Genomic DNA, 17,509 nt, shown 5'->3' with positions numbered 1-17,509 from the left:
CAAACTCAGATTTCACATTCCTTGAAGGAACCAGAAAGCTCAAGAATTACCATATTAACTGGGTCTGAAGGGATAATTAATAAAGCAATGTAAAAACAGAAAAGGTAAATTTTTAAGCAAAAGAAACTGGGAAACCATGAAACCTACATGGGGATCCATAAGAGGCTTAGTTGACTAAGACAGTGTGGGACTGGAAGTATTAGGAAATAATGCAGGACTGATGGATTGGGACCACTTTGGAAATCTGAGCTTAAGGCATTTAAGTTGTACCACTTAATAGTAGGGACTTAACGATCATGGAACAGATGATCCAGAGCTGTACTCTTAGTATACTCACTTGAACACAGGGATGCAGGAAGAGGAATGGGTATGAGGCAGAAAGGCAAAGGTCTGTTTGGGACATACTGATTTTGAGATGATAATTATGACATCTAGAGGAAGAGGTTTTAGAGTTGCAAGTACTGTCAGCCACGCACGATGGTCACGCCTGTAATCCAAGCACTTTGAGAGACCAAGGCAGAATTTCTTGAACCTGGTACGTAGAGGTGAGCTGAGATGGCGCCACTGCATTCCAGCCTGGATGAGGGAAATAAAATCCTGCCTTAAAAAAAAAAGTGACTCAGTAATAGTAACTAGGTACATACATAATATTTATAAAACAAAATAATGACTACGACTCTGGAGAGGGCAGAGCTCCGCAATTAGAGATCTGGGCATCATCCAGAGACAATAAAGTCAAGTGCAAAGAGATACATATCTTCCATGTGAAAAATACTGTGCGTCTGAATTTTAGGTGTGAAAGGACCTTTAGTTTAATCACAGATCTCTCCCTGTCTTTAATGTACGTGCTCCACATTATTAGATATTATGTTCACTGGTTTCACATGAATAACAAGTTTTACTACATTATAAACTCCCCATAAACAGAGGTACTTTAAAATTCTTTTGGTTGCCATTATACAGTAACAGATTCATTAACTCTGAATGGTAGATGTGAATATCCAACTAAAAGAGCCCATAACCTAAGCTAGATAAATGAGAATGGACCATTTCATAGATGGAGAGATTAAATGTCTGGTCCAAGGTAGTTCTTACCCATCAGCTATACGTTAGAACTATGACTTAGGTTCCCCATGCCCAATCTACTTCTATGGCCACTGCCAGATTTCTCAGCTTTTATCCATCATCTTGTAGTGTGTAAGGCCACGCCTTTCACACTCTATCAAGCACCAAACATAAGGCACAGTGTGGACAGGGCCATCTTTATTGAGATTTTTAATTAAAATAGTTTGCAGAAGAGACCACAGCCTGGAGGGGGAGCAGCTTCCCAAACGCTTCCTGACCCATGACCTACAGATGAAGAATTTGATTTATTCCCTATTTCCTTCAGTCTTGGTGGCTAAGGGGTAACGGCTGGAAATGGGGAGAATGACTGAGAGGAAGCAAGGATGAAGCTCATTCTTAAAAACCTCAAAATGCCCCAACTTCAAACATCTGAAGTTTGTTTCATAGCTGTTGGTCACCCAGTTCTAGCCAACCAGGAATAAATTATAATTTTGCCACCTCAGCAGATTGCAACAGCTTTCCAGAACTTTGGCCTGGTCTGCACCAGGTACCAACATCACAGTTGCTAAAATCACCAGAAGGGATTTTAGAACCGCTCTATTACTGTCCCTTCGTTCAATGAGAGGTCCAAGCTTCACCCCTAAGAGCAGTCCATCGGGCTTCATTTACGCTTCTTCTCCTGTGTGCTGGTGAACCAAGAGTCTAGGAGCTTCTTGCTGTAGTACAACTGCCAGGCATGCACTTGGACTGCCAACACCAACACCAGGTACATGATGGAGACGGCAGAAAAACCAAAGAGGAAACGGTAGGCCTTGCCATGGCGGTAGAGCTGCTGTGCAGCAGGGAACATCTCCATGCTGCCATAAATGAGAGGAGCGATGGAAAAGAGCCCCATGCTGATCATGGAGAGCACCAGGTAGCTAATGTTGTTGCGAGGAAAAGAGAGAAGGCCCAAAAGAGAGGGCAAAATGCTCAGCAAATACGGGTATTCCCACTGATAGGGCATGGCCACCTGATCATGTGACAAGAGCCTCAGGTGTCCCACGCTCATCTTGGCAACCAGCAGCAGCCATAAGACCAGATGTACGTAGATCAGCTTCTTGATTTCATACTTGAGGGTCACACTGTAGGGCAGAGCAGAGGGAGAAGTACCTTTCAAATTTTTCTCACCACCAACTATATGCCAGGGAACTGTACTGGACACTGGGATACAAATTTGAATAAAACAGCCTAGAAGCCGGGCACAAAGAACAGAGGAAAAAACTAATTAGAAAATGAAGTGAAAAAGTTCTAGTAAATATATGTTCCAAGATATATGGGAACACAGGAAGGAGGAATCAACTCGGCCTGGGATGGAATATCAGAGATGGCTATCTAGAGGCAGGTGGTATTTGAACTAGGCTCAGGAATGAGTGAAGATGGGCATTCCATGCAGGAGTACACAAGCAAAAAGGCGTAATTATTTGTGTTCCAGGAAAGCAAGTGGTTACGTGTGGCAATAACACATTGTAGGAGAGGAGTAGTAGGATCTGAAGTCGCAAAGACTATGAAAGAATTAGTTTAAAGGCAGAAGAGGCCAGGCATGGTGGCTCACAACTGTAATCCAAGCACTTTGGGAGGCTGAGGCAGGACTGCTTGAGCCCAGGAGTCTGAAACCAGCTTGGCAACAAAATGAGACCCCATCTCTATAAAAAAAAATAACAGTAATAATAAAATGGCAGAAGAGTAACTCAGAGCTGTGTTTAGCAAGATGACTCTGACTGCACCACAGGATTAAAGCCTAGAGGGAGAATGTATTGGCAGAGAGTAAAGGTACTCAGGCTGCCCATAATTCTCCAGCTAGATTTTTCATCTAAAGGAAGTACGTACTTATCTTATTCTTCTAATTCTCTCAGGTCCCAAATGTATCCTCCTCATACCCCTATGGGCAATGTTTCTGCTCTGGGCTAGCATGAGAACACCTGCTTAAGTTGTGAGGCCCCTTTCCCCTGGGGGCTAGAGATGTGAAGGAGATGAGGGTTCAAAGAGCTTATCATTCTTCAAAACTCGGGAGAGAAAGATGTGAACATTCTGGGAGAGATAAATGGATTTAAGGAAGTAAAAATTTTAAAATTTTTATTTAAAAACATTTACTGTAGAAAATGTGGAAAGGTGAAAAAAACAAAAAACAAAAAACCCAGTCACCCCTGGACTTCAAGCCCCATGAAGGCAGGGAACAGTTTTTTTTTTTTTTTTTTTTTTTTTTTTTTTTAATAAAACTGTTTATTGAAGGTATAACATGCATACAAAGACCATGTCTGCTTCTGCCCCCTATTATAGCCTAATGTCTAACACAGTGTATGATGGCTGGAAGCTCAGTAATATTTGTCGAACTAGTAATCGAATGCAGAGATACCCCTTACATGGGAGTGTTTATAAAATTCATTTTAGGCAAGGCATCTTACGGCCCAAAATACAACACCTACCATATATTACGTGGTAGGCCTTATGCTACTTTCTTCACACGAATTACTGATTACTCTCTCACCAAAACCTAAAAGGCAGATTATTCTCTCCTTTGCAGATGAGGAAGCTGAGGCTCAAGTTAGAAATTCGGTTTCGAAGGTGACACAGCGGGGCCAGCATCGACGTGACTTGGGAGCCCACACGGGGCTAGATCCCCTCAAGGCACAGGGCGGATCAAGGGGTGGAGCTCGCGGGGGCGATGGGGCTTTCCAGGATTGGGGACAGGCCCGAAGCCGTCAAGGGAGGAGGGGACTTGGCACGTGCACGGGGGCTGGCTGGGGAGCAAGACCCTGAGGCCTGGCGGCGTCGTTCCCCAGGCCCCGCAGGTTCCCGCAGGGGAGAAGGCCTCCGTGCTCCTCGCCTCACTTCATACCTCATCTGGTAGTGCATGGCGACGCGCTCCCGGTGCTCAAAGTCGCTGCCGTCGGTGCCGGCCGCTCGCGGGCCTGCCCGAGACGCCATTGTGCCCGCCCAGAACCCCCGAACCCCTCACGAGGACCTGCTACCGCAGCGACAGCGCCAAGAAGCCAGCGGACCAGATTCACGCCGCCTCAGCGTCGCCACCCAAAAGACGCGCGGCTCGACGAAGAGCACTTCCGGCCTCTCTGTCTCTGGAGGACCAACTCTGTGATCACTCCTCCCCGCGCAGGCGCCCTCGTTCTCTCGGCCGCGTCCCGCCCAGCCCCGCCTCACGCGGAGCGCCCAGGAAATTAATCCTCAGCTTTGGCTTGTTTTTGCTGGCGCCAAGAGGCCGTTCGAACACTTTTACTTTCTTTTTTTTTTTTTTTTTTTGAGACGGAGTTTCACTCTTGTTACCCAGGCTGGAGTGCAATGGCGCGGTCTCGGCTCACTGCAACCTCCGCCTCCTGGGTTCAGGCAATTCTCCTGCCTCAACCTCCTCAGTAGCTGGGATTACAGGCGCGGGCCACCATGCCCAGCTAATGTTTTTGTATTTTTAGTAGAGACGGGGTTTCACCATGTTGACCAGGATGGTCTCGATCTCTTGACCTCGTGATCCACCCGCCTCGGCCTCCCAAAGTGCTGGGATTGCAGGCTTGAGCCACCGCGCCCGGCCCACTTTTACTTTCTTAAGCTGTAATATGTTTAGGACACCATCGTCCACACTTCACAGAGGGGGAAACTGATACTTGGAAGCATTCTATGACTTTCCCTGGAGCACACATCATTCACACAGCCTCGCCCCTGTAATCCCAACACTTTGGGAGGCCGAGGCGGATGGGTCACTTGAGGTCAGGAGTTCGAGACTAGCCTGGGCAAAATGGTGAAACCCCATCTCTACTAAAAATACAAAAATTAGCCGGGTGTGGTGGTGGGTGCCCGTAATTCCAGCTACTTGGGTGGCTGAGGCAGGAGAATTGCTTGAACCTGGGAGGTGGAGGTTGCAGTAAGTCGAGACTGCACCTCTGCCCTCCACCCTGAGGGACAGAGTACAGAGTAAGGCTCCTTCTCAAAATGTTTCTCACATTTAATCATTGCAAAGAGAAAACGGGAACCTCTCAATTAGGAAATCTGGCTTGTCCCCCTTAACTAAATAGTTAATTTGATCAACTATGAGATAAACTGATATCTTGTGCCTCTTAATAGACTAAGGACATAGCATCACTTCTATGATGTTTCTGCCAAAAACAGCTAACTGAATCTCATCATGAAGGAATGACATAAATCCAGACAGAGGGACAGTCTAGAAAAGAGCTGGACTGTACTCCTCAAAAACATCAAGGCCATGCAAGAAAAATTATTTCCAAATAAACTTTATCTGTAGAGATAAAGTAGAATGACAGTTGCCAGACGCTTGAGGGGTGGGCAGGGAATGGGGAGTTAGTGTTTAATGTGTACAGAGTTTCAGTTTGGGAAGATGATAAAAGTTCTGGAGATGGATGGTGGTGCTGATTTGTACAACTGTATGTATGTGCTTAATGCCACTGAACCGTACACTTAAAAATGACTCACATAGTAAGTTTTATGTTATGTACATTTTACCACAATAACAAAATACTAAGCATAAATTTAAAGAAAGAAGTTATGTTATCTGAATAAAGAAAAAAAAGAAAGAAAAAAGCATGCACTCTGAGCATCCATATGCACCAGGATACTCTGCTATGACCTGGAGACACAGAAGCCAACATGGTCCATTTCCCCTAAGGGATCACAGCCCAGTCGGGGGAAGCACTTGTACCCATGAAGCTAAGAAATAGAAGAAAGCACAGTGGGCTGAGGGAGGAAAGACAAGCCCTCTCTCCCAGACCTGGAGGGTTAGGAAAGTCTCTCTGGAGTTTAAGCAACTGAGCTGAGGTCTGAAGCCTGAGTGGGAATTAGCTAAAAAGGCTGAGGCAGGAGGATTGCTTGAGCCCAGGAATTAGAGATCAGCCTGGGTGACATAGCAAGATCCTATCTCTAAAAAAAAAATTAGCCAGGCTGGATGGCATATGTCTGTAGTCTCAGCTATTCAGGAGGCTGAGATGGGAGGATCACTTTAGCCCAGCAAGTTGAGGCTGCAGTGAACCATGATCACACCATTGCACTCAAGCCTGGGCAACAGAGCAAGATCCTGTCTCAAAAAGCAAATACAAACGATCATACAGAAAGGACACTAATGCAAAGGCATAGCTGTTTAGAGCAGAAGTTTGTAGCTGTTTTTGTGCCGTGAATTTCCTTGGCAGCCTGGGGAAGCTATGGACTTTCACAATATTTTTATTCTTTATTTAATTAAATTAATTTTTGAGACAGGGTCTTGCTCTGTTGCCCAGGCTGGAGTGCAGTGGTACTATCATGGCTCACTGAGCCTTGACCTCCTGGGCTTAAGTGAACCTCAGCCTTGCGAGTAGCTTGGACTACAGGCACGCACCACTATGCCTGGCTTAATTTACATTTTTTGTAGAGATGGGGGTCTTGCTATGTTGCCCAGACTGGTCTTAAATTCTTGGCCTCAAGCAAACCTCCTGCCTTAGCCTCCCAAAGTGCTAGGATTACAGGCATGAGCCACCACACCTGGCCTTATTTTATTTATATTTTTAGAGACAGGGTCTTGCTCTGTCATTCAGACTGAAGTGCAGTGGTGCAATCATGGCTTACTACAACCTCGAACTCCTGGGCTCAAGGGACCCTGCCACCTCAGCCTCCTGAGTAACTGGGACGTGTGCAGCCACACCCAGCTAATTTTTGTTTTTTTGTAGAGACAGGGTCTCACTCTGTTGTCCAGGCTGGTCTTGAACTCCTGGCCTCAAGCAATCCTCCTGCCTTGGCCTTACAGACTGCTGAGATTACAGGTGTGAGCCACTGTGCCCTGCCCCTGCCCCTGCCCCTGCCTTGTTTTGACTGAACAGTAGATCTTGGATGTGTTCTCCAGATCAGTACAGAGTATTTACTCTTTTTTCTTAGTGCCACTCCCTCATATGACTAGAACATAGTTTACTTGACCTGCCCCCTCTTGTTGGACATTTGTGTTGTTTCTAATATTTTGTTATTACAAATATAGCTTCAGAGAATAACCTTGTACATACATAATTTCACTCATGGTCAAGTAGATCTGTAGTTTGGAATCGCAGTGGTGGTATTGCTGGATCAAAGAATATATTGTGCTTGAAATTTTGATAGATCTTGCCAGAATGCCTTCCATAGTGGTTATACCAATTATATTCTCACCAGCAATGTATGAATGTGTCTGAGTCCCTGTTTGCCCACAGCCCTAGCATCAACTTGGTAGTCTGATGGGTAGAGAATGGCATCTCAGTGTAGGGGTAGTTTAAAATGCATTTATGTTACTGCAAGTGACTAAACATCTTTCCATGTGTTTAAAGGTCATTTCTATTTCATTTCCCTGTACTGTTTTCATTTTTCTATTATGTTGTAGATCTTTTTTTTCTTTCTTCTTTTTCTTTTTTATTTATTTATTTTTTTGAGATGGAGTCTTGCTCTGTCGCCCAGGCTGGAGTGCAGTGGCATGATCTCAGCTCACTGCAACCTCCGCCTCCTGGGTTCAAGCAATTCTCCTGCCTCAGCCTCCTGAATAGCTGGGATTACAGGTGTGCACCTCCATGCCTGACAAATTTTTGTATTTTTAGTAGAGATGAAGTTTCACCACGTTGCTCAGGCTGGTCTCAAACTCCTGACCTCATGATCCACCTGCCTTGGCCTCCCAAAGTGCTGAGATTACAGTCGTGAGCCACCATGCCCCGCTTTTTTCTTTCCTTTTTTTTTTTTTTTTTTTTTAAAGAGATGGGGTGTCTTGCTATGTTGGCCAGGTTGGTCTCCAGCTCCTGGCCTCAAATGATCCTCCCTTTTCGACCTCCCAAAGTGCTAGGATCATAGGCATGGGCCACTGTGCTGGCTCAGTCTTCCCAATTTATATGTAGATACAGGTGGGATGACAGAATGAGAGATGACCTTCTTGTCTGTGATGTTAGTTTCAATACACAGCATTTTCCTTGTTTATGTCTTTTTACTTTTTTCATGGTGTTATAAATGTAACATGCAGAATATATTTTTAAATTTAGTGGCTTCTCAATTTTCAGTCGTAGCTACAGTCCTGCTCCAATCCAAGGTGTCCCAGATGATTTTCATGCACTACAGAGTTTGAGAACCATGCTCAGACACTGCCTTTCTCACTAGAATGTGAATTCCCAAAGGCAGAGATAAGAACTAAGTCATCCATGTCCCCAGCCACTCATAGTGCCTGGCATAGTGTAAAATTTCAACGTCTGTAATGCCAGCACTTTGGGAGCCTGAGGCAGGAGGATCGCTTGAGCTGGAGTTCGAGACCAGCCTGGGAAACATGGCAAAACCCCATCTCTACTAAAAAAAAAAAAAAAGAAAAAAAAATTAAAAAAGAAAGAAATGCTGGTTGAATAGATAAATTCCAATGGAGTCAAAATTATCCCCCTCTCCTAATCACTGTGAAGAGCCCTTGGGTTCATCCTTTGCCCCCTGGCCAGTGCTCTCTGGCTTTAGCTCGCAGTTATCTTTGTCTTTCTGTGTCTGCTTTTCTGTGAGGCCAGACCTCTCCTGAGTCATCCATTGGCCTATCTGTCTCGGGACACCAAGTACACAGTGAAGTAATAAATATTTGAGGCATGACTGTCGAAGGGAGGGGCCCTGACTCTTTCTCCAGAACCACTTCCCTAAAGGGTTTTGCTTGTACCTTTCTCCTGGCTCTTGGTCTGCCCTTACGTTTAAGTTATTTTTATTCCTGTCTCCTCACTCTTCACGTTCCCCTCTCAAATTCTTTGCATTGATGTTTCCTTTGTCTTGATCATCCTCCAGGATTTAGTCAGGATTTAGCTCAAAGCTCACCTCCTTGGAGGCATTTCTTGAACTCACAGGCCAACCTAACTCTCCAGCGGTTGTTATTGTATCACCTTGTTTTGTTTTCTTCCCACAACATCATTATCTGAAATTGTTTTGTTTATTTGCATATTTATTCACGGTGTGAGTTCCCGCCTTCCTCAGGAGTGTCAGCTCCTGAAGTGTGGGACAGAGCTGTCTTGTTGCCTGTTGTATTCTTAGCCCCAGAAGGACTGGCATATAGTAAGTGCTTAATAAATATTTGCTGAATGAATGAATGATGGTTGCCTGAGAACCCCTCCAAGGAAGGATTTAGATTTAAATAATAATTTTCATTTATTGAGCTCTGAGGATGCAGTAGACTCTAGCAAGTACATTTCATGGTTATCTCATTTAACATTCATGGAAACCAGATGCAGTAGAGCTATTTTTACCCCAGTTGTTGGTTCAAACTGAAGCTTAGAGACATTAGCTCACACAAGTAGCGCTAGCCCACTGGTTCTCAAAGTGGGCTCTCTGAGCATTAAGCTTCATAAGTGAAGGAGAAATAAAATCCTTTACGAACAAGTAATTACTCCAAGATTTCATCACCACCAGGCCGGCTTTACAAGAGCTCCTGAAAGAAGCACTAAACATAGAAAGGAACAACCAGTTCTAGCCACTCCAAAAACATACCAAACAGTAAAGAGCATTGACACAATGAAGAAACTGCATCAACTAATGGGCAAAACAGCCAGCTACCATCAAAATGGCAGGATCAAATTCACACATAACAATATTAACCCTAAATGTTAATGGGCTAAATGCCCCAATCAAAAGACACAGACTGGCAAATTGGATCAAAAGCCAAAACCCATCGGTGTGCCGTATCCAGGAAACCCATTGCACATGCAAGGATACACAAAGGCTCAAAATAAAGGGATGGAGGAAGATTTACCAAGCAATTGGAAGGCGAAAAAAAAGCAGGAGTTGCAATTCTTGTCTCTGATAAAATAGACTTTAAATGAACAAAGATCAAAAGAGACAAAGAAGGACATTACATAATGGTAAAAGGATCAATGCATCAAGAAGAGCTAACGATCCTAAATATATACGCACCCAATACAGGAGCACCCAGATACATAAAGCAAGTTTTCAATGACTCACAAAGAGACTTAGACTCCCACACAATGATAGTGGCTGACTTTAACACCCCATTGTCAATATTAGACAGATCAACGAGACAGAAAATTAACAAGGATATCCAGGACTTGAACTCAAGCCTGGACCAACCAAACCTAACAGACATTTACAGAACTCTCCACCCCAACTCCACAGAATATACATTCTTCTCAGCACCACATCACACCTACTCTAAAATTGACCACATAATTGGAAGTGAATCACTCCTCAGTAAATGCAAAAGAATGGAAATCATAACAAACAGTCTCTCGGACCACAGTGCAATCAAGTTAGGACTCAGAATTCAGCAACTATCTCAGAACCGCACAGCTTCATGGAAACTGAACAACTGGCTCTTGACTGTTGACTGGATAAACAATGAAATGAAGGCAGAAATAAAGATGTTCTTCAAAACCAACGAGAACGAAGACACAACGTACCAGAACATTTAAAGCAGTGTCTAGAGGAAAATATATAGCAATAAATGCCCACATGAGAAGCAAGGAAAGATCTAAAACCGACACCCTATCGTCAAAATTGAAAGAGCTAGAGGAGCAAGATCAAAAAAACTCAAAACCTAGCAGAAGCAGCCATGCTTCTGAATCACTGGGAACCTCTAGTAATGCAAATTCCTCGGCACCACCCCAGACTTACTAAGTGAGAAATTCTGGGGTGGAGACTAGCAAACTGAATTTTTTTTTTTTGATACAGAGTCTCGCTCTGTTGCCCAGGCTAGAGTAACAGTTATGCGATCTCAGCTCACTGCAACCTCCGCCTCCCAGGTTTCAAGTGATTCTCCTGCCTCAGCCTCCCGAGTAGCTGGGATTATAGGCGAGTGCCACCAGGCCCAGCTGGTTTTCTGTATTTTTAGTAGAGATCGAGCTTCACTGTGTTAGCCAGGATGGTTTCCATCTCCTGACCTCGTGATCCGCCCGCCTCAGCCTCCCAAAGTGCTGGGATTACAGGTGTGAGCCACCATGCCCAGCTGCAATCTGAATTTTAACAAACCTGCCAAGTTATTCTGATGCACCAAAATGTGAAAAACCCTGTGCTAAAAGAAAGATGAGGTTAAACGGTCTTTATAAAACACAGCTTTATTGAGATATAATTCACACCACTCACTCAAGTGTACAAGTCAATGATTTTCAGTATATTTACAGGGTTGTGCAACCATCACTACTGAAATAGTTTGTAATTAATAGGTTAAAAAAAAAAAACAAAAACCAAACCCTGGCGGGGCAGGGTAATTCCTGCCAGTAATCCCAGCACTTTGGGAGGCAGAGGCAGGCAGATCGCTTGAGGTTAGGAGTTTGAAACTAGCCTGGCCAACATGGTGAAACCCCTGTCTCTATTAAAAATACAAAAATTAGCTGGGTATGATAGCAGGTGCTTGTGGGAGGCCGAGGTTGCTGTGAGCTGAGATCGTGCCATTGCACTCCAGCCTGGGTGACTGAGCAAGACTCTGTCTCAAAACAAACGAACAAACAAACACCCTAAAAGAAACCCTGTACTAATTAGCAGCCACTCCCCATTTCCTTCCCATCCCCTACTCCCAGCCCTAAGCAATCACTAAGCTATTTTGCCTTAATAGATGTGCCTATTCTAGACATTTCACGTGAATGGAATCACACACTATGTATATGATTCCTGTGACTGTCTTTGTCTACTTTGTGAACTATTTGCAAAGTTCCTCCATGTGGTAGCATGTATCCTTTTTATTTACAAATAATATCCCATGTATGGATACACCACATTTAAAAAATCCGTTTATCAATTGAACATTCATGTGTTTCTATCTTTTGGTTATTTTGAATAATCCTATGAATATTCACATACAAGTTTTTTGTGTAGACATATATTTTCATTTCTTTTGAATATATATATGTGTATATATGTATGTGTGTATATGTACATATATGTAATTTTGTTTGGTTTTGGTTTCATTTGTTTTTTTTTTCTTTTGTAAAGACAGGGTCTCCCTATGTTACGCAGACTAAATTTGAATCCTGGGCTCAAGTGATCCTCCTGCTTCAGCCTCCTTCTGAGTAGCTGGGACAACTGGTGTGCTCTATATGACACACACACACACACACACACACACACACACATGTGTAACTGCTGGGTCATAGATTACTGTTAACCACTCCACATTTCAGCTTGTCTTACTCTGCTGTGATTTAATACATACATTATCAAATTGAGAAAAAAATAAAAAAATTATCAGTAATACTAATAATCACTTTGATCTATTGAGTTTTTATGTTTGCAAAGCCTTTACTTTTTTTTTTTTTTGAGACATGGTCTCACTCTGTTGCCCAGACTAGAGTACTCTGGGGAGATCTCTGCTCACCACAACCTCTGCCTCCTAGGCTCAAGAGATTCTCCTGCCTCAGCCTCCTGAGTGGCTGGGATTACAGGTGTGTGCCACCACACCTGGCTAATTTTTGTATTTTTAGTAGAGACAGGTTTCACCATGTTGGCCAGGCTGGCCTCAAATTCCTGACCTCAAACGATCCACCTGCCTTGGCCTTCCAAAGTGCTGGTATTATAGGCGTGAGCCACTGAGCCCAACCTACATTTTTTTTTTTTTTTTCAGAGACAGGGGGTTTGATCTCAGCCCACCGCAACCTCTGCCTATTGGGTTCAAGCTATCCTCCTGCCTCAGCCTCCCGAGTAGTAGGGATTACAGGCATGCGCCACCATACCCAGCTAATTCTGTATTTTTAGTAGAGACATGTTTTTTTAAGGCAGAGTTTCACTCTTGTTGTCCAGGCTGGAGTGCAATGGCGTGATCTTGCTCACTGCAACCTCCACCTCCTGGGTTCAAGCAATTCTCCTGCCTCAGCCTCTTAAGTAGCTGGGATTACAGGCATCTGCCACCATGCCCAGCTAATTTTTTTTTTTTGTATTTTTAGTAGAGATCAGGTTTTGCCATGTTGGTCAGGCTGGTTTCAAACTCCCGACCTCAGGTGATCTGCCTGCCTCGGCCTCCCAAACTGTTGGAATTACAGGTGTGAGCCACCGAGCCCGGCCACCCCTTTACTTTTATTGTCACTAATCCTCACCACTACACCATAAAACAGGAATCATTATCCTCGATACACAGAGAAGAGAAACTGGCGAAGTTTCTCTTCAGGTGATCTGTCAGGTGACCTGTCTAAGCTCAGGCAAGCTTATATGGGGTGGAGTTGGGACCACAACTCTCAGTTGGGTGGGAGTTGGGACCCACATCTGCCTGCTCTCTGTGCCCTCTGTACTTGATCTCCTGTCATGGGCCATCCCCTTTGCCAAAGCTTTCGAAACGTGCCTTCTCCCCTCATTTCAGGCCTTTCCTGGAAGTCAGGCTGGCTTGCAGCTCTCACCCCACGCTCTTTTCCCCAGCTGGGGCTGAAGGCTGGGGAGGGGCTTCCTGGGGGCTGGAAATAAATGAAGGGAGGGCTGGGTAGGACAGGGCAGTATTTCCAGGAGACTGTGAGGGGGAGGTAAGGAGTTTGTTATTGTTTTGGGTTTGGGGTTTTGTTTTTTTTTCTTTGCTCCTGGAGAGCAGGTGAGGTAGTGCTTGGTAGAGTTTTGCTAGGGATAGGAAGTGGGTAAGGCTGAGGCAAGCAGAATTCTCCTGCCTCAGCCTCCCACGTAGCTAGAACTTGAGCTACGGTAGTGCTAAGTGGGGAAGAGGGCTTTCTGCCTCTGTGGGACCTGGTCTGGAAAGTCCCCCAAATTGTTAAAAGGAGAGAGTGATTGTCTCCAACTAGCAAAAGGGGGCTTTTGTTCCATGTCCACTCCTTGTGCCCCTTGCTCTGTGCAAAGCCCTACCTGTGTTGGGGGTTGGGAATAGGAAGAGGACCTCAGCGCCAGGCACCCAGGAACTGGAGGGCTAGAGCAGAAACAGACGCAGAGGCATCCTTGGCTAGGAAGGGCAAGATGAAGGGGTAATAATTCCGTGAGCCATCTAAGAAGGCTTTCCTTTTAAAGAGCAGAAAGCAGTGAAACTGAGGCTTCGAGGCTGCACACATTTTGCCCTGGATCAGAGAAAGGCACTGAAGGTGGAGGGAACTACCTGTGCAAAGACTTGGGACCTTCAGGAGCTGGAGCACAGGGATTTAGGAGAAAAAGTGGTGAGAGATGAGCCTAAGGCTATCTGCTTAGACCTGTGGTCTAATATGGGTGCCAAAAACCACATGGAAAGGTGGCTATTTAAATTTAAATTAGTGAAAATTCAAAAAAGTAAAAAATACTGCTTCTGGGCCGGGTGCAGTGGCTCACACCTGTAATTTCAGCACTTTGGGAGACTGAGGCAGGCAGATCACCTGAGGTAAGGAGTTCAAGACCAGCCTGGCCAACATGGTGAAACCTGATCTCTACTAAAAATATCAGAAAAACACACACACACACACACACAAAAAACCGCAAAAAATTATCTGGGTGTGGTGGCAGGTGCCTGTAATCCCAGCTACTTGGGAGGCTGAGTCAGGAGAATTGCTTGAACCCAGGAGGTGGAGGTTGCAATGAGCAAGATCGCGCCCTTGTACTCCAGCCTGGGCAACAAGAACGAAATTCTGTCTTAAACAAACAAGCAAACAAACAAAAGGCCTGGCGCAGTGGCTCACACCTGTAATCCTAGCACTTTAGGAGGCTGAGGTGGGTGGATTGCCTGAGCTTAGGAGTTCGAGACCAGCCTGGGTAACATGGCAAAACCCCATCTTAGGGAAAAAAAAAAAAAGGCAGGTCCTGAATCACACTACTAGCTATATTTCAAGTACTCAATAGCTACATGGGGATAGTAGCAATGGTATTGGAGAGTATGTGCACACCATGCCTCTATTATCACAGAATGTTCTTTTGGCCAGTGGGAAGCCTCAGGAAGGGGTTAGGATTGCTCAAGGACCCATAGGAGAGAGCAGGGTTAGATTGGGCTGGCTGCCTGCCTGTGAGGTCTCTGGACTAGAGGTGAGGGAATAGTCCCTAGAAGTGTGAGGTGGAGTGACACACCTCCTGCCAGCATAAAGTGGACTCTGTCCCCAGGGACAGGAACAAATCAGGCAAGGCTTTTTCAGCCCGAACTTGGGATCTCTGCTCAGTTTGACCAGAGCCAGGGGCTGAGAAATATGGAGTGAGTGGGACTGGGGCAGGAGCAGCAGCTGCTGAGTGAGGCTGAGGCTGAGCCTGAGCACTGAGTCAGGAGGGGGTGGGGTCTCCAGCTTGGTCTTGGTTGGTATACATGGGGCCGGACAGGAGAAGGGCTCGGGGAGGTGTGTGTGAGTTGGGATAGGAGACCAGGGCAGAGGGTTGCTGAACAGGGGTTGGGTTTTACCGTGTCTAACAATTAGAGAGATGGGAGCCCTCTCATTCACTCTGATGAGTTGTTTCTGCTTCCTTCCCAGGTCCAGTGCAGTCCAGCTGACAAGGATGGAATACGCCATGAAGTCCCTTAGCCTTCTCTACCCCAAGTCCCTCTCCAGGTGAGGAAAGCCATGCAGAAGGGAAAGGGAGCCACCCATGAGCTGTGAGCCAGAGCTTCTCGAACTTTAACATGTATGTAGATCACATGAGATCTTGTTTAAGTGCAGATTCTGATTCAGGAATCAGAAGTGGGACCTGGGATTTTGCACTGCCGGCAAGCCCCTGGGTGATATTAATGGGTGCCACCACCACACCGTGCATAGAAAGGAGTAGACACTGTGCTTGGTGCTTTTACTCCTGATCTCATGTAAGCCTCACAACAATTTTGGGAAGTGGGGGTTATTATACCAAATTAATAGGCGATAGAACTGAGGCACACAGTGGGTACTCTCAATCCCAGCAAAGCCAAGATTCTAAAATGGGACTGCCTGTCTATAAAATCCAGGTCCTCTCCATTCCTTTGGTTCTAAATTGAGTGCTTCAGTTAAAAAAATACCTTACATTGACTTCAGGCTTCCCCCACTTCATCCAACTTTACAGGTGAGGAGAATGTAGGCTGGGTCTTTTATCATGTTGTTGCTTACTTCTCACGGTCTGAGAACCAGCATATAAACATCACTTGGGAACTCGTGAAACATTTGGAATTTCAGGCCTCACTCGGGTCTACTCAATTAAAATCTGCATTTGAACAGATCTCCTGGTGACTTACATGGCCTTCAAAGTTTGAGATGCACTGCTCTAGCAGCCTTTTTTTTCTTTCATTTTTTTTTTTTTTTAGACAAGGTCTCGCTCTGTTGCCCAGGCTGGAGTATAGTGGCGCCATCACCGCTCACTGCAACCTCTGCCGCTTCCTGGGTTCAAGTGATTCTTGTGTCCCAGCCTATGGAGTAGCTGGGATTACAGGCATGAGCCGCCACGCTGGCTAATCTTTGTATTTTTAGTAGAGATGGGGTTTTACCATGTTAGCCAGGCTGGTCTTAAACTCCTGACTTCAAGTGGTACACCCGCCTCAACCTCCCAAAGTCCTGGGATTACAGGCATTAGCCACTGTGCCTGGCCCCTGGCAGGCTTTTGAGTAAGGCTAGAGCAGGACTGGCAGGTGAAGGGGGGTTGGCTGATCATGAACCCGGTGTGGAGGGGTGGGGAGGTGGCTCCCCTGTGTGGTGGGTTAGGGCTGGGCTAAGTGGTCAGCTCACTCTGATGCTCCAACTGCCCCAGGCGTGTGGCAGTGTGTACCTCTGTGGTGACCCAGCAGCTGCTGTCAGAGTCCAGCACCGAGGGCCCCAGGCCCCGGCCCTGCCGTGTAAGCACTGCAGATCGAAGCGTGAGGAAGGGCATCATGGCTTACAATCTTGAGGATCTCCTTCTTAAGGTGAGAGTGCCCTGCACATTGCACAGCCCAGCTGTGAGCTGGGATTCAGCAGAGATGGAGGTCAGGGCTTAGAAGGTGACACGGTTTCCTTTCTGATACCAGCGCCTACTGATGGTAATGCCAGCCTGGAGAGTTGTCCAACTGAGTAGCGATGGCTGATGTCTGTTTGGTAACAGGAGGAGGGCAGTGTGTATGTTACCATCCTATGCTATCAGTAGGTCAGTGGTATTTTCAGGGCACATTTTTCTTGCTGGAAAATACCTGGCTTCCCTCTTCCATTAGTTCTTAAACTTGTAGAAATGCCTGAAAGTTAGGGAAATGAGCAGGAGTTTAAAGATTCCCTTCCCATCTCCTACCTTCAGCCAGGGCAAGTTCTCCTTAAATCTGCCTTCCAAAGAGGAACTTCCATGGAAGGCTTTGTTAATAACGGTGGAAGACTTTCCTCAAAGTATTGATTGGGCAAGCTTCCGGAGAAGGAAACCAGGGGCACACAGCTATTGTGGACAGTACTAACAGCAGGCAAGAAAGACAGGCTCCCCCATTCCTATCATCTGTTTCCAGTCTGTTGGGCATAACTTTCCCCCTTCCCCTCTCACAGCCTCTTCTCATCTTCTCTGTATTAGTCACACAGTCACACGGGCACCAGCTTCACCGGCCCATTTGCTGATCATCTCATCTCTTTCTTTTTTTTTTTTTTTTTTTTTT

At 45.6% G+C, this 17,509-nt stretch overlaps 2 protein-coding genes across 5 annotated transcripts in view; one reads left to right on the top strand and one right to left on the bottom strand.

Moving 5' to 3' along the window:
• Positions 1-1,241: 1,241 nt before the first annotated feature.
• JAGN1 (jagunal homolog 1) lies at positions 1,242-4,234 on the bottom strand. Of its 3 annotated transcripts, none has more exons than XM_032270610.1 (2): positions 4,107-4,234; positions 1,242-2,189 (listed from the first exon to the last, which is right to left on the bottom strand). In XM_032270610.1, exon 2 carries the CDS (start codon positions 2,114-2,116, stop codon positions 1,727-1,729), a length of 390 nt encoding a protein of 129 aa, XP_032126501.1. In that variant the 5' UTR covers positions 2,117-2,189; positions 4,107-4,234; the 3' UTR covers positions 1,242-1,726. The 3 variants fall into 3 exon arrangements, with proteins under 3 accessions (XP_032126501.1, XP_032126500.1, XP_032126502.1); XM_032270609.1 differs by having other exon boundaries at positions 3,944-4,192; XM_032270611.1 differs by having other exon boundaries at positions 4,070-4,187.
• A 10,819-nt stretch (positions 4,235-15,053) lies between these two features.
• The window catches only part of CIDEC (cell death inducing DFFA like effector c), a 14,507-nt gene continuing 12,051 nt past the window's right edge, over positions 15,054-17,509 (top strand). Inside the window, exons 1-3 of one of the 2 annotated variants that reach the window (XM_032270607.1) lie at positions 15,054-15,142; positions 15,414-15,491; positions 16,651-16,804. In XM_032270607.1, the coding sequence (XP_032126498.1) occupies positions 15,138-15,142; positions 15,414-15,491; positions 16,651-16,804 (237 nt within the window). In that variant the 5' untranslated portion in view covers positions 15,054-15,137. Of the gene's footprint in view, positions 15,143-15,413; positions 15,492-16,650; positions 16,805-17,509 lie in introns of those variants that run through there. The other variant, XM_032270608.1, reaches the window with a different exon arrangement.

The sequence above is a fragment of the Sapajus apella genome, unplaced genomic scaffold (assembly GCF_009761245.1).
Source record: "Sapajus apella isolate SASKATOON/1434 unplaced genomic scaffold, GSC_monkey_1.0 scaffold213, whole genome shotgun sequence".
Lineage (NCBI taxonomy): Eukaryota > Metazoa > Chordata > Mammalia > Primates > Cebidae > Sapajus > Sapajus apella.
This window is presented reverse-complemented; position numbering and strand designations above follow the sequence as displayed.